At 36.9% G+C, this 21224-nt stretch overlaps 1 protein-coding gene across 2 annotated transcripts; it reads left to right on the top strand.

The window, feature by feature from the left end:
* The first annotated feature begins 68 nt into the window (after nucleotides 1-68).
* Nucleotides 69-6240, top strand: LOC113348459 (long chain acyl-CoA synthetase 8-like). Of its 2 annotated transcripts, XM_026592234.1 has the most exons (12): nucleotides 69-339; nucleotides 778-1376; nucleotides 1463-1543; nucleotides 1694-1954; nucleotides 2315-2446; nucleotides 2531-2704; nucleotides 2825-3054; nucleotides 4144-4261; nucleotides 4552-4683; nucleotides 4766-4900; nucleotides 5208-5414; nucleotides 5852-6240. In XM_026592234.1, exons 2-12 carry the CDS (start codon nucleotides 843-845, stop codon nucleotides 6014-6016), a joined length of 2169 nt encoding a protein of 722 aa, XP_026448019.1. In that variant the 5' UTR covers nucleotides 69-339; nucleotides 778-842; the 3' UTR covers nucleotides 6017-6240. The 2 variants fall into 2 exon arrangements, with proteins under 2 accessions (XP_026448019.1, XP_026448020.1); XM_026592235.1 differs by lacking the exon at nucleotides 2315-2446.
* Nucleotides 6241-21224: the final 14984 nt, after the last annotated feature.

The raw sequence follows: 21224 nt of genomic DNA, 5'->3' as shown, positions 1-21224 counted from the left end.
AGACGAACAAAGAAAGAAAAAAAAAATCTTGACCAAAATATAAAGTCAGAATTTTGATGAAATTTTTATCAGAGAAAAAGAAAAAACAAGTTTGAAGTTACGCAGCATCGTCATCGGTGACAAAATGTGTTTCCACTGTAAATCCAGTGGTGTTTTAGTATTAATTGCATAAGTCTTTGGGTTGTTTCAACTGTATCCATGTTCATACGAATCATACCCACTATTATTCTAATATTATAGGAGGCCTTCCTTCTGCTTATACTTCTTCTTTTAGACCAGAGAAGAAGAAGAAGAAACAAACCATAAACCAAACAATTCCAACTTCTCCTCCTTCACAAGGTAAAGCCTACAAATCCTGGTTTTGATTCTCGTCTCATCATCTTCCTTGGATTTACATATTTTTTTCAATTTTTTCTTCTGTTTAATTTCGGTTGTTTAGGGATCGTCTTTTGATTAATTCAGAGTTATACCTATTAGTGTTTGTTTTCAATTTTATGTAAGCAGCTTGGAATCGGATTAAATTTCAGTAGATTTATACTCCTCCATTAGATTAGTGGTTCTATCTGATTTCTACCTACTTTCATGGTACCTAGTCGAGAATATATTTTGTTCATAGACTCAACACTTTTGACGACAATACTGACTCTTTTTGCTGATGCTGTATCCGAATTGAATTCTGTGCCTAAATATGATTACTATTTTAAACTCTTGAATTATGAATCATGAATTTTGTTTGATACTTAATTCTCTACTTCTGTTGTGATTATTTACTTCCAGGTAAATTTATGGTGCAAATTTAGCAGTATTTGTCAATAACTATACACAAAATAGTAGTATACACAATGGGAGATTCTAATGGAGGTGTTTTCAATTCTCCAATGCTGAAAAGCTTGGTTCAGAATTACATGTCGATTTTCAATGGCAATGAGTCGATTGGTATTGCTGTTGCATTTACAATTGGTCTTCTTATACCTTTGTTACTCATCGGGATAAAAAGAACTAAACAAAGGGGAGTGCCAGTACAAGTTGGTGGGGAGACGGGTTTCGCGATTCGTAACCATAGATCTAAGACATTGATTGAAGTTCCTTGGGAAGGAGCTACTACTATGGCAGCTCTTTTTGAGCAGTCTTGTAAGAAGAATGCACACGAACGGTGTCTTGGTACAAGAGAGGTTATTAGTAGGGAAGTAGTTACAGGTGGTGATGGGAGGAAATTTGAGAAGTTACACCTGGGAGAATATGTATGGGAAACATACGAAGGAGCTTTTAAGAGAGCTAGCAACTTTGCATCTGGTTTGGTAAAGTTGGGTCATAGTGCAGATAGTCGTGCTGCTATTTTTGCTGATTCCAGGGCAGAGTGGTTACTTGCCTTTCAGGTAATATTGACTTTCGTGCTGTCCGTAGATACTGTTTGTAGGTTTTGCTTCTAAGGGTATATGATACATACTTTTTTCCATACCAGGGATGCTTCAGGCAGAATATTACGGTTGTGACTATCTATGCTTCGCTAGGTGAGGAGGCTCTTATTCATTCCCTTAATGAGGTGAGAAAATCTCCATCTTTTTGCGATTGAATGTTCGGTCCTGCCAGTGAATCAGGCAAAGGATAGTAGGTCTTTCACCAGACTCCAACTTATTTTTTTACTGATGTTCAATCTAATCTAACTTGGAGAAAAAAATTTCTTGTTTGGCAGACACAAGTAACAACCTTGATCTGTGATCCAAAGCAATTGAAGAAATTGGCTGCAATTAGCTCTAGCCTGGAATTCATTAAGCACATCATTTATTTTGAAGATGATGACACCACAGTTGATTCATCTTTCGACAACTTTACACTTACATCTTTTTCTGAAGTGGAGAAGCTAGGAAAAGAAAATCCTGCTCATCCCAGACTACCTTCAAAAACTGATACTGCTGTCATCATGTATACAAGTGGTAGTACAGGGTTACCGAAGGTTGGTTATTGCTTTTCCTTCTCATACAAGTAAAGTTGTTTTTAGTTAGATACACTAACCCCGGAAAGGAGTATTTTTATGAGCTTTAGTAGTATATGCTGCTCACAAATGAACTGTAGATTTGGTACATCCGAACTGTTCTCCCCATGCTTTGCGTTAGGTCGATTTCCATTTCTGTCCTGCATGTTGTCCCGTGAACTTGCTAGCTGGTTTTGTCTGCTAGAACTGCACCTGCCTAACAAAGAGATACTTCTGGATGACAACAAACTGAAAGATAACAAGACTTCTATGGACACTAAGTTTTCAAATTATTTCGTCCCTGTACTTCCATCCGTAACAGAGTGTAACATCATAATGCAGGGAGTCATGATGACTCATGGCAACATTGTATCAACAGCAGCAGCAGTCATGACAGTTATACCAGAAATAGGCCGCAAAGATGTTTACTTGGCGTATTTACCCTTGGCTCATGTTTTTGAGCTGGAAGCCGAGGTCCTTACATGTTAGCATTTCTTTTATTTCTTAATTAGCACCAAGTGGTTCTATTTTAATTTTTTGTATTTTCTGGTTGTCTAGACTGTGATGTTGACAGCAGGTGCTGCCATTGGTTATGGTTCAGCTCTGACCCTAACCGACACCTCGAATAAAATCAAGAAAGGAACCCTGGGAGATGCCTCTGCATTGAAGCCCACCCTTATGGCAGCAGTTCCAGCTATTTTAGATCGTGTTCGAGACGGAGTGTTGAAAAAGGTTTGAGTTGACTACAATTTAGTGGGGCTTACAGTTGGTTTATCGCCTTCTTATTTTCGTGACTGCGTGGTTGCGGTTAATGTTAAGTGTCTTTTGTTTGGACCATATCTTTTTATATAGGTCAATGAGAAGGGTGGATTAACCAAAAAACTTTTCAACCTCGGATACAAACGTCGATTGTCTGCTATAGAAGGAAGCTTGTTTGGGGCTTGGGGACTGGAAAAGACTTTTCTGGATGTCATTGTTTTCAAAAAGATAAGATCTATTCTTGGAGGCCGTATGAGATTTATGCTTTGTGGTGGAGCTCCTTTGTCCAGAGACACACAACGGTTCATGAATGTCTGCCTAGGGTATCGTACTCTCTTCTTATCTGTGATTGTCCATGAAATCCCAGCACTTAAAAGGTCATCTAGTGTCACTTGGGTTATCAGAGTTCCTGAATCACTTCATGAGTAGCATTTTAAGTCCTTAAATAAGCAGTTATGGTTGATTCCTTGACTGGTGATGTAGGGGCGTAATCTAAAAAGACTGTCTTGCTAAAACATTTGAGATACACCTGATCATGCACAAACAGCATAATATGTTAATTCTTTTTATTTTTATGTAGAAGTCAAGTCCTAAATTGATTATCTTTACAGACTTGCTTAAATCAATATATAATAGTAGATAGTGAACAGATTTAATGAAATGGTTATCTCCCTCTTGTAACTTAGAAGGTCTCCTCATACTATTCAACTCCATCTGGGAATTCCTGAAAGGGTAATGATAGGTGATGTACACTTAAAACTGGGTTAGCAGAAATTAAACTAAGGTTGGAATGAACCATTTGGAATCTGTGGATGGACATAGGTGCATAAGTAGACAGATTACCCAGTTATAATTACTTACAAATTGTTGCTGAGTAGAATTTAAAAGGGAGAGAAATGAATTGGCTTAGTTATTTCGAGAAATGGAGAAGTATTTTCCCTGAAAAGGTCCTCGGTTTTCTTCTCGCCATAATTTAGTGTCTCTTATAGCATTACTGAATATGAAGTCTTCTTTATAGATAAATGGGCTGAAACTCCTAAGATGAAAAGATGAGTTAAGGGTGGCCTGATAGGATGAGGATGAAATACATCCTTCATTAAATAGAAATCAAATAGGGAACTGCGAACTTGTAGAAGTCTTAAATCATAGATGTCAATAGGTATTCTGCCAGCCTGATGTTTTGGTTAGAAATAGATATGGAGAAGTTAACTCATACATGAGATTACATTAAAGAAATAGTTCTGATTAGCAAAATGTGATTGGTAAATGACCAAAATGTCTGAATTACGTTATAAGTTAAGTTTCAAAACAAAGTGATTTTGTTGAATAAAACTCCCATGGATTTTCTTTTTCTTCCTTAATTTCCTCCTTAAGTTCACTTGATATTCTAAGCTTGTTAACATTTTCTACAGGATTCCTATAGGTCAAGGATATGGATTGACTGAAACATGTGCTGGAGCAGCTTTTTCTGAGGCGGATGACACCACTGTGGGTCGTACTGGTCCACCTCTTCCGTGTGGCTACATTAAGGTACGTAGCATTTAATCTTTTTGGAAATATAACCTGGATTCTTTAGAGGAAATAGTTGTAATGTCCTGAATTTCTACTGAGCTTAATGTAATCCATCTATGGTCACTACTCTCTACTTGCTTTTAATGGTGATAGACTAATAATATTGTTATCATTTGATATTTATACTGGGTTACCTACAATTCAATTTTTTTTGTCTTTAACATTATATTGCTAATTAAACTTACAAACATGTTTCCTTGAAAAATTTGCACCTTGCAGCTTCTCATGTGTTTTATTTGAATTTACAGCTCGTCTCTTGGGAAGAAGGTGGATACCTGATCACTGATAAACCAATGCCCAGAGGTGAAGTTGTAGTAGGAGGACACAGCATAACTTTGGGTTATTTTAAAAATGAGGAGAAAACTAACGAGGTGTACAAAGTAAGATTTTCCCTCATTCTAGAAATATTATCAGCTAGTTCAAACCATGCTATCGTCCTTCATGATCCTGTATGTACAACAGGTTGATGAAAAGGGAATGCGATGGTTCTACACTGGTGATATAGGACAATTTCACCCGGACGGATGCCTGGAAATTATTGACAGGAAAAAAGATATAGTTAAACTTCAACATGGGGAGTACATATCTCTTGGAAAGGTGTGTAATTACAAAACCAGAGATACTCTTGCAGTAAAGGAAGTTCAAAAATGAGATATTTGTTTATTTCAATATACTGTATTTCCATTTGTGAAGCACACAGTACAGATATCTAGCCTCTTCAGGCCACCAAACCCAGAAGTTCAATAAAGATCTATATCAATATGTTTCTTGGTTGGAAGCATTTGATGTGTAGTTTATGTCCGTGCAGGAGAAGCAAAAGAACCTTTGGTGTTGAATTAAAAGAGATAGGTTATAAATTATAATTCTTATGGACCTTTTTTTCTCTGATTTTCTATGTTTACAGGTTGAAGCAGCCTTGGCCTCATGTAATTATGTGGATAGTGTCATGGTCCATGCAGACCCATTCCACAGCTTCTGTGTAGCATTGGTGGTTCCTTCGCAGCATGCACTTGAGGGTTGGGCTCATGGAGCTGGAATCGAGTACCACGATTTTTCAGATCTGTGCAAGAAAGAGGAAGCAGTCCGTGAAGTCCAACAATCTCTTCTCAAGGTTAGTCCATTGTGTCTTTCTATTACATATTTTCTCCAGAGAAAATCCTTCATTTTCATTGTTCCATATTCGCGTACTAGATAATGTACATTCATGCATGGCCCTCCATGCTCTAAAATGCATCACACTCATAGAGCACAATTATTTTTCTGTTGTGAAATCACTCACCACCCATATTAAATGTAAGAGAAAGTGAAGACAACTTGGTAGAAAAGGGAAGTAAGATAACCTTGGTGCTGCAAAGCTTCTTAGGAGGTAACCAAAATCAACAGTTTCACCAAGTCTGAAGAGTTAAGGTTACCGCAGTCTCTTGTCTAGACTTTTCAGAAACTCGGAACATTTTTCGTCTTGTTTCATTAGCTTATGAAGAATCACTCTCATGCATAAACTGTATTAGACTTTTGGTTGAAGTTATTCGATCCTTGTCTGTTATGCAGGTTGCGAAGGCTGCAAAACTTGACAAATTTGAATCTCCTGCAAAGATTAAGTTGTTACCGGATCCATGGACACCAGAGTCTGGATTAGTGACGGCTGCCCTCAAGTTGAAAAGGGAACAGATAAAATCCAAGTTTAAAGATGATCTCAACAAGTTATATCAGTGATTAAAGAAGATAAGAAGACAAAAATTGATTTCTAGTATCACTAGTGTATTGCTGGTTTCCGTTCTTTGCATTTTCTTAAAGGTTGTCTTTATGAGTTTAAATCAATCACGATTGGATTTTGACTACATATATAATCTCTTAAGCTTGCAACTTAATGCAAAATTCCTCTTTTTGTTTTTGTTTTTGTTTTTGATAAATTGATAAAAAAAAGCATTGAAGTTTTACTAGTTGTACAGAAAAAAATAGTTGCGTTATTTCTTTCTTAGCTTGAATTGTGCATATCACGGGAGACAAAATGGAGCTCCTCCTTTTCACTTGTACTCTCTTGTAACATTGCTGCTTTACTCTAAGGTGAGAGGCCCAAGTCCAATCTGTCTTCACACAGTGGAGGTTATGAAGAACACTAATTTTGGGCATGCCTAAAACTTTCAAGGCATACAAAGGACTAGTCCTAACTTGGGTGACCTTATAAGGGGTACCCTATGGGGTGGTTCAATTACCTATATGCCCTTAAATTCTCTAAATTACTACTAATCTATCCCTATCCCTAATACAAAAACCTATAATCAATAAACCAAAATCAGTTTCATATCCCTAACCCCTTCTTCCTCCTCCTCCACAACAGCCGAACCCTTCTTCTTCTTTTTTTTTTCATCGTATCATCGCGGAAATTTAATCGTCGATTCGTGAAAATTTAGTCGACGATTAAACTCATCTATATAATGGTTCGCCGTAAGCCAGTATCTCGTTCTAATCGAGCGATTGAACAACCCATTGAAGAAGAAGAAGATTTAGAGAGTGAAGAAGAAACTCAAAATCAACCACAAAATCAACCGGAAGAAGAGATTGAAGAAGAACCAACTCCACAAATGAGAATAAGAAGGTTAGTTTTACAAACCCATCTCGTATTTGATGTTTTTTGATTGGTTTGATTGATTTAATTCGTCAAAATCATGTTTCTGCGGCGGTTACAGGGTATGGTTCGGCGCAAAACAAATCTTAGATGTGCGCCGAGCTGTTCTTGAAACTGAACCCTGAAAGTGCATTTGAACGGCTCGGCGTATATCTGAAATCCGTTTTGAGCCGAACTTGGTGACACAGAGACTTATACTTAGGATCGTCTTATTCGATGGTGTTAGTTTGGTGCCGAATATGTTTTGTGAATTTCAGAAATTTTGCATGTGCGTAGGATCGACTTGTATGGTAGTATTAGTTTTGTGCCAAATAATTGTTGTTTGAATTTTCTGAATTTTTGCATGTGTATAGGATCGGCTCATATGGTAGTACTAGTTTTGTGCTGAATAAATGTTTGAATTCATAAGTCTAGATTCGGCTTATTCGATAGTATTAGGGTTGCGCCGAATATCATTGTTAAAATTTCATAAATTTTACTAGTGTGTAGGATCGGCTTATTTATATGATATCATGTTGCGCCGAATACATGTTTGAGTTCATAATCATAGATTCGGCTTATTCGACGGTATCGGTTGTGAGCCGAATATATAGGATCGGCTAATAATTTTGCATGTGCGTAGGATCGGCTTGTATGGTAGTATTAGTTTTGTGCCGAATAATTGCTGTTTGAATTTCAGAATTTTTGCATGTGTATAGGATCGGCTCATATGGTAGTACTAGTTTTGTGCCGAATAAATGTTTGAATTCATAAGTCTAGATTCGGCTTATTCGATAGTATTAGGGTTGCGCGGAATATCATTTTTAAAATTTCATAAATTTTACTAGTGTGTAGGATCGGCTTATTTATATGATATCATGTTGCGCCGAATACATGTTTGAGTTCATAATCATAGATTCGGCTTATTCGACGGTATCGGTTGTGAGCCGAATATATAGGATCGGCTAATAATTTTGCATGTGCGTAGGATCAGCTTGTATGGTAATATTAATTTTGTGCCGAATAATTGTTGTTTGAATTTCAGAATTTTTGCATGTGCTTAGGATCGTCTTGTATGGTTGTATTAGTTTTGCGCCGAATAAAGGTTTCGATTCATAAGTATAGATTCGGCTTATTCGATAGTATTAGTGTTGCGCCGAATATTATTGTTAAAATTGCATAAATTTTACAAGTGTGTAGGATCGGCTTATTTATATAATATCATGTTGCGCCGAATACATGTTTGAGTTCATAATCATAGATTCGGCTTATTCGACGGTATCGGTTGTGAGCCGAATATATGGGATCAACTTATAATTGTTTTGTGGTATGAGCCGATCCACTCTCTGTGTAAGCTAATAAAAATTTCAAGACATGATTCGGCTCATATGTGTTATTTCGGGTAAGCCGAGCCTTCTTATTTTCTTACAAGTTTTTGGCTTTCCAAATCTCTTTGTTGTTCGAATTAGTCTTATAACTTTCATACTTGTGTCAGGACCAATGCAGCTACAAAGAGGAAAAAGATGGAGATAACACCTTCTACTTCTAAAACTCCCGATCCTAGAGGAGGAGGTAAGAAAAAATTGGGAGCGGGGGGTAGAGGAGGAACTTTAGAAGAAGTAAGAATTGAAAGACAAGTAAGAATTGAAAGACAAGAAGAAGGAATAGCTGAAGATGAAGAAGTTTATGATAATCAAGAAGTTCATCAAGAAACACAACCCCAAGGAAAACCCAAGAAAGGTAAGAAGGTGGCAGAACCCGAGAAAGAGAAGAACGATGATGATCGACGGATCACTGGTTTACACATTCCTGATGAAGATGATGTAATTACACCTCGATCAGATGGTTTGCCTCATGGTCTTCCGGAAGATGGAGGAAATGTGTTGATTGGTTATGCCGATTCTTGGGCGAAGAGAATTTATGAGACTCCTGATCACAACCGCGCAGTCCGAGTATTGAGACACCAGAGGGCAGCGGAATGGAGTCTTGATGAAGAGGTTCCTGAGGTGATTTCTTACGTACAAGCCAGTGCTTTATGGCCTGCTATCAATTATGGACATAAGGAATATGATAGTGTGTCGGCCTCTGCATTTACCGAGCGCTTTTGTCCAGAAACTTACACATTTCAATTACCTTTTGGAGAGATGTCAATCACTCCTTATGAGGCTAGTAAGATTACAGGTCTTAAAGCAAGGGGTGTAAGTGTGGATGCTGGTTTTTATGACATGAGTTGGGATGAGCTATACAATTTGTACCTGGAATGCCTTGGTTGGGGTTCAATGAAAACTGAGTTGGAGTTTTTTCGATCAGTTAAAGATGTCGATACCATTTTCATACCAGGTGGCAGAAATAAGAAGAATAAGAAGATCAAGTTGACTAACTTGAAAAGGGAGTTTGAGAACACAAAGGAAAGAGTCACACAAGGTTTATTGATAATGGATCCCGTCAAAGTGAAGCAAACCGGAACTGCCTACTTGCTTTATACTCTTGGTAGAGACATCTTTCCCGACACTACCGGAAACAAGGTAAATGCTAATTATCTCCAATTGGTAAAGAATCTTGAAACTTGTAACAAGTTTGCTTGGGGAACGGCTACGCTCGCTTACCTGCTGGACCAACTTGCCACCGCGTCTAGGTTGACAAGTACAAACATCGGAGGGAACTTCACTTTGCTCCAGGTAACTTTTGGGAGTTCAGAGTATGGTTCGGCTTATAACCATAAAACCTTTTAAGCCGAAGTTTTTTCTTACTTGGTTCGACTTATAATACTTGATCCATATAAGCCGAACAGTTCTCTGAGTTTGCAAACTTTAGTCTTACTTTGATGTTTCCAAGTAAAACTTGTTTCTATCAATTCAATTCCTTTGATTTTTTAATGTGGTTCTTTGGATGGAGGTGTGGATATATGACCATTTCCAAATTTTGAACTTGGCCAAAGTATTTGAGAAAGATGTCGATTATGTTGATACTGAGCCAACTTCAGCACGGTACGCGTATGAGGACTCCAAGAAAAGGAACAAAAAGAAGTTGGTGGAAAGTTTGAGAGAGACGTTAGACTGTCTTGGTGTTGATGATGTCGCTTTTAAACCATATGAGAATGAATATGAATAAGATGAAGTTGTTGAAGATGAGGATATGCCGGTAGGTATGTATCATGGGCCATTGTGGTATCCCGGTGGTTATGTTATATACGATCCTAGGCGAGTACTCCGTCAATTAGGATGTGTCCAAAAGGTTCCTTTGTTTGACGAGAAATTCAGGTTGTTACCAAAGAGTGGTAAGGGAACTAAAAGCACCACTTCATCTTGGGAACCAAAGTATGATCCTGATCCCACCGTTGAGTTTTGGAATAATTTAGACAATCACACATTAGATGCGTCCAAGTTAACACCTTTACTTGATGATCCATGTGAAGAGGATCCGGGCTATATGGATTGGTATAACCAAATTTCTCATCCCTTCATTATCAATAAGAAAAGGCAAAAGATATCTGATAAGGGGAAGGCGAGGCCAATCAAGATCACCAACAAGTCTACTTCCGAAGATGTAGTCAAGGCTTTCAAGGTTATGGTAAGAATGACTTCACTTTATACTGTTTTCATATATTAGTTATGGTAAAAATGTCTTCAACCTCATGGTTATAAGTTGTTCTCAAATGAAAAATAGGTTGTCGCGGGTAGGGAGATGTTGAAGAAAATGAAGGCCAAACTTGGTTGCAAAACAACAATGACCGTGGAAGAACAAAAATACCTCATCGACAAGTGGGATGCAATCATCAACAAAGGACAAGGACCCGAGGAACCCGAACAAAGGCCTACCACTAAGAGGTCTCGACAAGTTGGTGAAGGTACAAGCCAAGTTGGTGCTACCGTCCAACCCGGTAATGATGCGTCGGAAGATGAAGACCAAGGTGGAAGAAGAGGTGGTCGTGGAACTAAGAAGAGGGGTCGTGGTTAAATGCCCTTTTATGTACACTTTTATGGTACACTTTTTCTTAAGTTTTAAGTACACTTTTATGGTGTTGCAAACACCTTTGCTTTAAGGTGCTGAACTTTGTTTTTAATGGTGCTGGGATTGGGTTATGGACACCGTCAATTTCATGTTTTAATGAATAGCTTAACAGTTATGTTCCGAATTTACAGAGTTCGGCTTATCCTCTAATGTTAGTTACACGCCGAATCATTTGTCCTTCAGGTTCGGCGCATTCGATAATCACATTATGTGCCGAACTATGAACATTTACAGGTTTCGGCTTATACGATATCCTCAATATGTGCCGAACCGCGAACAGTATTTTAACCCAAAAATTAACAAATTCATGTTCGGCTCAGACGATAATCATATTATGTGCCGAACCTTGAACATAAGAGGTTTCGGCTGATACGATATTCTCCATATGTGCCGAACCAGTAACAATATTTCAACCCAGAAATTAAAAATTTATGTTCGGCACATACGAATTTGGATATGTAAGCCGAATTAGTAATGATTCTATTCTGGGCTATTCAGGATGTTGTTCGGCTTACTATGAAACTTTCATATAAGCAGAACTAGTGTCTAGCAAAAGGGTGGGAATTGGAAATTATAGGTTCGGCGCATGCAGTAAACAGATTCAGTAAGCCGAACCGTTCATCAATTGGTAGATTCGGCTCATAGATGTGAGCCGAACCTCAACCTGTTTCGCCGAACCATGATTCATAATCTAAGAAATCAGCCATTTGGGAATCATTGGTTTAGTTGATGTGTATTTTCCTAGGTTTTTTAGATGATATATGACCCTCCTCATCCTCCATTGAATCAAGAATTATAATTTTCTCTTTCTCCTTCTCTTTCTCTCCTTCTTAACCAAACCAAAACTTTGATTTTTTTCCTCATATTTTTCATCTAAACAACTCTTATAATTCTGAAAATTATCTTAATATCTAAACAAAATATTTAATCACTAATCAAGATTATTAACACTAATACGTAAAGGGCAGAGTTGCCATTAAAAAAATTTGGGTTAAGGGGTTATCTGATTTTGCTATTCAACAACCTTTTTTGTCTTCATTCAGTATGCCTTGAAAGATTTTGGTATGCCCAATATTATGGTTCGTTATGAATGCTGTACTTACTAAAGGCCCTTGGAATGTTATCAAGTGTAACCAAGAAGTATGATGCTGCGATTGCAGTGAATGAAGTTATTGTCAATAAAGTTATTGCAGAACTAAGCACAAAAATATGGACATATCCATTGTAAACCAACTTTTGGAAGTACAATTACAGCTAGAATCAACATCAACCTATCGAAATCCCTTCGTAAAGGAGGATGGTGGAACACAACTGCATGAGGATCCAAATGGGTACGCTTTCATCGGGAAACACAATCACATAGTCTTTGCCCAAGGTGTTTCAATATAGCCCACGATGAAGTTGAATGTCTTAATGTTGCTGATGATCTAATGATTAGAAAATTCACACAAGAGGGGTATTTCTTATATTCATGAGCTAGCCATAACTTATGAACTAAAAAAAATTCAGCACTCCACGAAGCATTCAATAAATTAGTAAAAAGTTAATGCAATGGTAAGAAAAACAAATAAATAGTCATCGACTTGTAACATCTTCAAAGCCTGTAGTAATTTTGGTAGAATGAAGATTGTGCAGGGATTTTGTTTGGCTGCTCAATGATCTTATTTAGTTGTTTTTTTTCTCCACATATACCTAAAACTATTTTTACATGGAAATCATCAAACGAAAGAAAATACTCCTTATGTTTCTGAAAAAGAGATACTTTCATTTTTCCAAAAACAGAGGGAGTATAGAAAAACAGAATCAAATACTAAATGGGGATACAAAATATAGAGATAATGGTAACAAAATTACCTGCATAGTTCATTGATATGGCAAGTGCAATCTTAGATTTATGTGGACATGCCTATATTTTTAGTTGAAAATAAAAACCATTAAGTGTATTATGACTTTATATATTTTTTTTTTTTGATAGGCTAAAGCTGGACCCAGGCCCTTACCCAAATCCAGCCAGTTGGACTAGCCCCACTACTAGACCCAACCCCGCCAAACCTCTGACTTCCTCCTTACTGGAGTTGATGGCATACCACTGAGCTATGCTCTTGGACCCATTATATTTAGCTCCTTAAGCTTTTGCTTATAGTTTTCATACTGTCTTGTTGAGATAATAACTGAACATATACGCTTCTCCATGTCTAGTGTTTAGTTATTTTTAAAAAAACCATATAGAAATTAAGAGAACATAGTAAAAACTACTTACATTGTTGTGGAACAAAACAATATTCAACTGGAAATACTTCCTTTTTTTTGCTTGAATTTTAGGAATTAAGCTAATACTAATACTACGTTACAAAATATTGATCTCTATTTGACGGAAAATTAGACATATAACACTATCAGGATATACGTTTCAAAGTATTAATTTCTTTTTTGAAAAGTAAAATTATGAATAGCTTGACGGTGATTATTGACTAAGATCTGCACTTCATAATTATGTCAACAACAAATTAGGCAATTATACACTCTATTATCGGCTTATTACCTATTGTATGCATGATGTAGAAAAAAATAAATATAAATAGCTTTTAGGATGTCAAAATTTTCATTTATTTACGAAATTTACAGGGTTACACGCACATCCTAAAACCACCTAATTGTGGATGCATAAGTTATTAAGAAAGGTACAACACCAAAATCTGGGGAAATGAATAACTTAATAATTGGTTTTTCCTATTTACTATCCTTATTTTTTCTATTTCCCATCCCCATTAATTCTCCCAGATATTATCCATTAACTATTTTTATACACCCAAACAACCAAGACACAACTTACTTACCAGTGAACATAAAGGATCATAACCACTTTTCTTCCCGCCTTGTTGTTGCACCATCTTATAATATATCGGAATTGCTAGGTTAACGTGTATCAATAGTCTTGTATATGTGCGATAAAAAAAAAGAAAAAAAAAAAACTTTTGTACATGTGCGATCAAGATCAAGCTCTATAGGCCATGGCTAGCTAATGGCTCAGGTTCCCATCACCTATGATAATTATTTTAAGAATGACTACAACAAGGGTGTATAGCTAGTTGAGAATGGAGATGTATGACAAGCTGTTACATAGACTTAATTCGTTCAACTATTCTCTACAACTATTCCAAATCATCATAATTAAGGGTTGCCTGATTTACTAAAAAAACGCCTCTTTCCACATTGGGACTCCATTGGTACTTTCCTGGCAAATATCTTTTAATCCATCGTTTAATTACATATTGTTCGAACAAACCTAATCCTAGCATGGATTGGTAGCAGAGAGAACGATATAAATTTGTAAGCGAAATAAAAAATCTTTGGTAAATAATTAGTGAGATGAAAATATGGTAGTTTGTTTATGTGATTCAAATTTCTATCGTCCTATTTAAGAGAGCGTGGAGTAGCAAGTGTATGTGTCACTCTTGCTCTTGTAATTTTTTTCATTCTTTTTGGTGTTCGACTCCCATATTGGTTTCCATTTGTTTTCGGTTGTATTTATTGGGTTAAGGTACCCCTTAAGTGCCTTATTTTCAATGAATTCTCCTTTTGACCGATCAAAAAAAATAATAGTGAGATGAAAATCACTGCATAATCTGTCAAAAAATAAATAGATCACTACACGAGCGATGTAGTGAAGACCAAAATGCTAAAAAGAAAAAAGAAAAAAACCATGATAAACTCTTGCATTTAAGTATAAGCAGAATTTGCTAATATTATCAAAAACTTAGGAGTACTAAAAAAACACAAAATCTCTTGTGCCACTACCGGGCACCAACACCACACCTACAACAAATGCACCCCCACTGTTCACACGAACGGGGGCGCCAAACTAACACGCACCCTAGAACTGCGAGGCTTCCCGCACCTATTCCACCCCCACCAAGTCGTACACTTACATCTCTACCTCCATCGTCCCATCTTCCACTAACTATGTTGCTTAATACCGATCACAACAAACCAATAAATGCAATTCTTAAAACCATAAAATCGGAAGATCTTCATAGCATCTCCTTAAGGACCTTAACAAACAATTGTTGTCAAGTTCTAGAAATTGTTTATAGTGCATGTTTCAGATCTTATGTTGCAGAATCCAAGAAGATGGAATACTGATTTAATTAGAAATCTCTTCCTTGATAATATTGCTAGTTTGATCCTTCAGATGAGATTAACCCAACAAGGTCAGGATAGATTAATTTGGGAGCCAAACAGAACTGGAGAATTTTCAGTTAAATCTGCTTATAAAGTTCTGACTAATTCTTCTTCTTCACAAAGTGAATAACATAGATTATTCCCTAAAGTAGTCTGGAGGAATTTGTGGAAAACTAAAGTTCCACATAAAGTCAAGTTATTCCTCTGGAAATGTTTAAGGAATATTGTTCCAATTTCTGCAAAAATTAGTTATTACAAGAGGGATATAACCACCTCTTGCACTTTCTGTAACTTTCAAGAAGAAACTCTTCAACATCTTCTTATTGATTGTGATTACGCACGATCAATCTGGTTAAAAATGAATGTGAATATGGATAATATACAGAGACAGAGAATTAACGTGTCGACTTGGATTTCCAGTTGGTTCTCTGATGTAGAACATACAGATGATAACACCTTGTGGTTATTCACTTTAATATGTACAACATGGAAAATCCGGAAAAACAGATGTATCAAAGTTTTTGAGAATAAAAATGTTAGCTGCTGGTTCACTTGTCATCAGGTTAAAAGCCTAGTGCAACTCTGTATGAAAGAAGAATCTCAATATAACAAGGATTCTCCTAATGCAAACATCCAGAAATGGTCTCCTCCATCAGTTAATTATTTTAAGATGAATGTTGATGCTTCTTCTGATTACTCTTCCAAAGAAATTGGCGTTGAACTTATGATAAGAGAGTCTGCAGGTACAACCAAAGGAATCAGGGGCAAGCACTTCTATGGAGGATTAGATCCAGAACAAGCTGAATGTTTGGCCATGAAACATGCTATTATGTGGGCCAAAGAAATCAATCTCAGGAATGTTGTTTTTGAAACAAACTGTAAAAATTTAATTAGTGCTATCAGCAATGTCAGCTCAGTAGTCCACTGGATGAATCAGAGTTATGTAGATGAAATAAGACATATGTTATCTATAACTATGTATTTTTCCAAATAATTTAGCCCATGTTATAGCTCATAAGGCTAGATCGGAGAAAACTTCCTTTGATTTTGGATGTAACATCCCTACTGAACTTGATATACTGGTAAGGGATGAAAGGAAGTTAACTTAGAAGTTATGTAATATTATGATTTAATATTAAGTTCTGTTTGCATCAAAAAAAAAAGTTCTAGAAATAGTTTGGTTGGTACCAAAAGATGAAGATGATGAATACAGATCTAAAGGAATCAGAAGTACATACACTAAACATTTTGCAAAACTAAGCGATGAGATTTACTCCCCTCAGGTACATCATCCTTCATTTTAATCAAAATTTTCACTCCAAAGTAGAGTATGCGCCTAGCTTATAGCGCCTAGAGAAATTTCTTCATGCTTTCGAATTTCTTTCCACGGGACATTTTTTTAATAGAATTCTACACTCATCACATGTTATCCTGCAAAACAAAACAATCCTACCGAAAAAAAAGAACAAAGCTGATCTGACAACAAAATCATTAATCAAAAAAATGGTAATCATAAATCACACGCATTATCCTGCAAAACAAACAACTGAGGAAAAACATCCTGCAAAACAAATAACTGAGGTAAAAAACAAATCAAAACTGACCGGGCAACAAAATCATTAATAAAAGCTCAGAAGAGAGAAGCGTCGACGAAACGATGGGACTTGGCTTCTGGTGGGATGCTTTATATAGAGAGAAACCAACCCATAAATAATAAGATTTTTTTTTGAAAATAATATTTATCCATAAAAATCCCGAGAATTTCAACTGTTTAAAACTATTTTCAACTTATCTGTTGTGAAGGTTACACTGAGCTAATGAGACCATATACACTGGTTACATATTAGCTTACCGAAAGTATCACAAATGACAACTCCGCACCCTTTCTTTTATTCTTTAGTTTTTTAGCCATACATACTCATGGGCAGGTATATCCACATCAACCTGTTATCCAAAATCATGGACGACAGCAGGTAATTTGTGTTAAGAAGAAAATATAAAAGCAAACAGAAAAACATTATTCTTAAAGACAAATGAGCACAGCGTCAACTAGACAAAATAAGGAGCACCCGCAGGAACTTATAACTTTTGATCTTCTATAAACTATAATTGCTAGTTGTGGCTGCAAACTAACTACATGAACCTATTGTTCTGGCATGAGATTAGAACCTCTATATCTTCATCTCCCCGTCTAGAGTACTCAGACTCAAAGGCATCGGATTCACAACATACTTGCATAAGCACCTCCATAGGCTTAAAAGTTGATAGAAATTCAAAATACGTATGCATTAACCACTCATGATAAATGAAATAGAGTTAGAGAGAAACTGACCAACTGGAATGCATAGAAGTCTTTTAGCCATTGAAGACCATTATATTAAAAAAGGAAAAAAGGATAATATAATACAAATAAATCAGAACACTTAAAAACAGTCTGGAGAATAAGCTCATTGTTAAAAATGATACTTCCTTCCTTTTTAGAAAAGAGATGCTTTAATTTCTCATTTTTTTTCCAAAAAAGAAGAAGTAGGGAGTATTTACTTTCCTAATGTGAAAAAAGGTATCAAGGCCAAATCACCAAAGCCAACACATTAAAACTTAAGTGGGTTTTTCGCACTTAATTACATCAAGTGGGTAAAAGTGAGTACGCATTATAAGAAATACCAGGTGAAATTAACCATGTCTGCGTTTAGCTAAATTCGAGCATATACCAAAGAAGCAACTTTTTAAATATTAATTTTCTCGTATTTCTTCCCATTGAATGCCATCAAATAAGTAAAAATGAGTACCCATTATAAGAAATACCAGGTGAAATTTAGAATCTTAGATCTTTGGTTGCATCTTACTGCGGTTAATGGAACATATTACTTACATTTCATTAGTTCTGTAATCAGATAGAGACGTGACTATATATAAGTAGCAACACGCCAACACAAAAAGGGGACAATGTCCAAAATTCTCCAAGAAATGCCGAATATATATTACATGAAAGTCAATTAGCAAGTACATAAAGTCATAGGAAGCAAATGTATCCATTAATAGCTTCACAAATTAAACATCATAGCCAAGACTTTCTTTGGTTGGATGATAATTCAAGATTGTTACAGGCGAAGCCTTCCTATGAGACTGCTGGTTTTGGTGACTTTAGTTTTCTAACCAATAGAAATATCATGCAAACTGGCGTTGAGGTATAAGAAATACCTCAAGTAATCCCCATCAAGCCCTTCAACAATTCCAATCTTTGCATCATGATCAGCTGCCTTACAGCAGAAATCGTAAAGATCGTCAAATCCCATCATGATCAACTGCCCTACAATAGAAATTATAAATGCCATCAAAGATTAAAATCAAATGAACATGAATTTAAGGATCTTACTGTGAAAATTCAAGTAAGCTCAGTAGGATGTTTCAAATGCATATATAAGCTAAATGTTCCAAACTAAAACCGACTTCGGGGAAATATGCAACCAAGAGATGACTATCAAATGCCGCATGCACGGTTGTAATGAGCAGGAAAAAATATCTTCAATATCACACCGAATGTATTTTTTTTACTTGGTCAATAAAATAGAATAAAAAAGCGAAAATGTACAAGGATCAGGCTAATTTAGTGCTAAGCCAAAAAGGCCGCACACTAAAAAGCCTAAAAACGATAGTAAACCTCTCCAGGCCATTCAACAGAATGAATAAAACCTGGCCTACCCTCGTAAAACTCATAATGATCCTCAGCTAACAAACATGCTTGTTTGGCCGAGACATCGCTGAAAAATTAGCCTCTCTGTAGCTATGAATATAGCTAATATTGTTATAAAAACTCTTCGCTATTCTCCACTCTGCATTAGCTGCCATGGCAAATCGCCTTTTTGAAGAGCATATAAACAACTCATCGAATCAGATCTGACACATAGGTTCTTCACATTCCATCTTTGAGCAACACAGCACCATAGATCACCGCACAAACTTCAGCATAGAAGTTAGTCTGCCAGCCCAGGCCAACGCACAGAACTCCCAAGACTACCGAGCTAGAATCACGGAAGACAACACCAGAACCAGCCTGCCCCGGATTACCAAGAGAGCACCATCACAACAATCATAATCTCACCAGGATTTGGTGGCTCCAAGTAACTTCAACTGGGTTAGAGTGATCGCAAGATCTATGCGTCACTCTAAAGAAATTAACAATACGCAAATCATCCAAAGTATTATGCATATGGCCCTTCAATCTAATAGAGTTATCACGAATTACCTGATGAACTCTCCTTTAAACTCCAGCCAACGAATCTGCTTGTTCTCAAAATAAGCTTTGTTACGCATCTTCCACAGCTCCGTAACTATTGCAAGATTTGCAACAAGCCACAGATCCTTAATCATTCGACTCCGCCCTTTGCAGCCTTGTAGGAGGCCACCAGGTCCTCATTCGGCGTCAATCTGAAAATTTCAGCTGCCCACTTCCAAATTCTTTTGGCAATTTTGCAATGCCAAGTAATATGGCTAACATCTTCACAATCTTCTCTACATAAACGACACATAGAAGGCATCTCCCTACCAGTTTCTTCATAACATTATCATCAGAAGCACAACACTGTTTATAAAATAGCTTCCAATACTGCACACCCAAAGTAGGATGTATAACACTTCTAGAGAAGAGTGCCGCAGCTGGCAAAATTTCAGCTGGCCCACGAATAGCAGCCTTGGCCGACTTGACAGTGAAAACACCTTACTGTCCAAGTCCCAAATTTTATAATCATCTCCACCACCAATAAGAGGCAAATTATCAACATCAATATTGCATCGTAACATCAATTCTTTAGTCTTTGGAGGAATACCCAAGAGCCATCAACAATAATATCACTCACCTTGGCCTTAAAATCATTAGGGCCTCTTGTGGTGATGCCAAGACGTTGAGCAATTGAAAAATCAGCACACCAATTATCAAAAAATAAGGAAGTATTAGCACCGTTACCTATAATTGAGCGCGTGTGTTTTTGAACAAAGTTATGCACCAATCTAATGCCAGGAAAAACCGAGGAACCCAGCTTATAATCAACCAAGTTGCCATTAACTTTGAAATATTTTGCCTTCAAAAATCTAGCCCAAGTCTTATCAGAGTCGCGAATCGAAATCCACAACTTCATAAGCATGGCCCTATTAACATCATTTAACTTCTTGAGGCCAAGCCCACCTTCACGTCTAGAAAGGCATAAGACATCATAAAGAACCGTGAAGTGTTTGCGCTCTCAGCATCTCCAGACCACAAAAAATTGCGAATGGCCCTCTCAACAGATTTGATGGCCGTGCATGGCCATTTGTAAACAGCCATTGAATGAAGCAAATAGCTAGAAATAACTGATTTGATCAAAACTAACCTGGCCTGAAAAGACAAAGCTTACCCTTCCAACCTGCCAGCTTGTCCATAATCTTCTCCATTACCTGACGAACATGAATATGACGCACAATGCCAGGTTTCAATTGGATTCCCAAATATTTATCCGGGAAATGCGCCCTCTCCATGCCCATAAAGTTTGCAATAGCAATAGCACGAGACTGCCTATCTCCACCATAATAAAATTTGCTTTTGGCGTAACTAACATACTGACCGGAAGCACGTTGATACATGCCAAGCATCTCCTTCAAGTTCCGCAAGCTATGAAGATTACCCTTACAGAAAATAAGAATATCATCCGCAAAGAGTAAATGGGTTGGAGCCACACCTTTCTTACTCACCATGTGATGCATACTTCTAGCAGCAAACAACTTAGAGAGATTGCGGCTCAAAACATCTTCAATAAGAACAAAAATCAAAGGTGAAAGAGGATCACCTTGACGAAGGCCTCTTGTGATACTGAAAAAACCTTCAGGGCTACCATTAATCATAATAGATATACGGGCAGAGTTAAGAATACTCAGCAACCACGAACACCATGCATCAGAAAAGCCATATTGACGAAAAACTTCAACCACAAACTCCCAACTCACCGTGTCAAAAGCCTGGGCTATATCCAATTTAAGGCCAACGTTACCATGCTTCCGTTCAACGCTAATCTCATTGATCAGTTCCGAGGCCAAGGCTATATTCTCATGAATGTTTCTTCCTTTCATAAACGCCACTTGCTCTTCAGAAAT

The sequence above is a fragment of the Papaver somniferum genome, chromosome 2, assembly GCF_003573695.1.
Source record: "Papaver somniferum cultivar HN1 chromosome 2, ASM357369v1, whole genome shotgun sequence".
Classification (NCBI taxonomy): Eukaryota; Viridiplantae; Streptophyta; class Magnoliopsida; order Ranunculales; family Papaveraceae; genus Papaver; species Papaver somniferum.
Note: the sequence above shows the minus strand (reverse complement) of the source record. Positions and strands in the feature narration are given on the sequence as shown.

Coding starts and splice junctions, on each gene's coding strand:
- LOC113348459 (XM_026592234.1), top strand. CDS start 843: ATGGGAGATTCTAATGGAGGTGTTTTCAATTCTCCAATGCTGAAAAGC. Junction 1,955..2,314: donor GTAGTACAGGGTTACCGAAG/GTTGGTTATTGC, acceptor ATCATAATGCAG/GGAGTCATGATGACTCATGG. Junction 5,415..5,851: donor TCCAACAATCTCTTCTCAAG/GTTAGTCCATTG, acceptor TCTGTTATGCAG/GTTGCGAAGGCTGCAAAACT.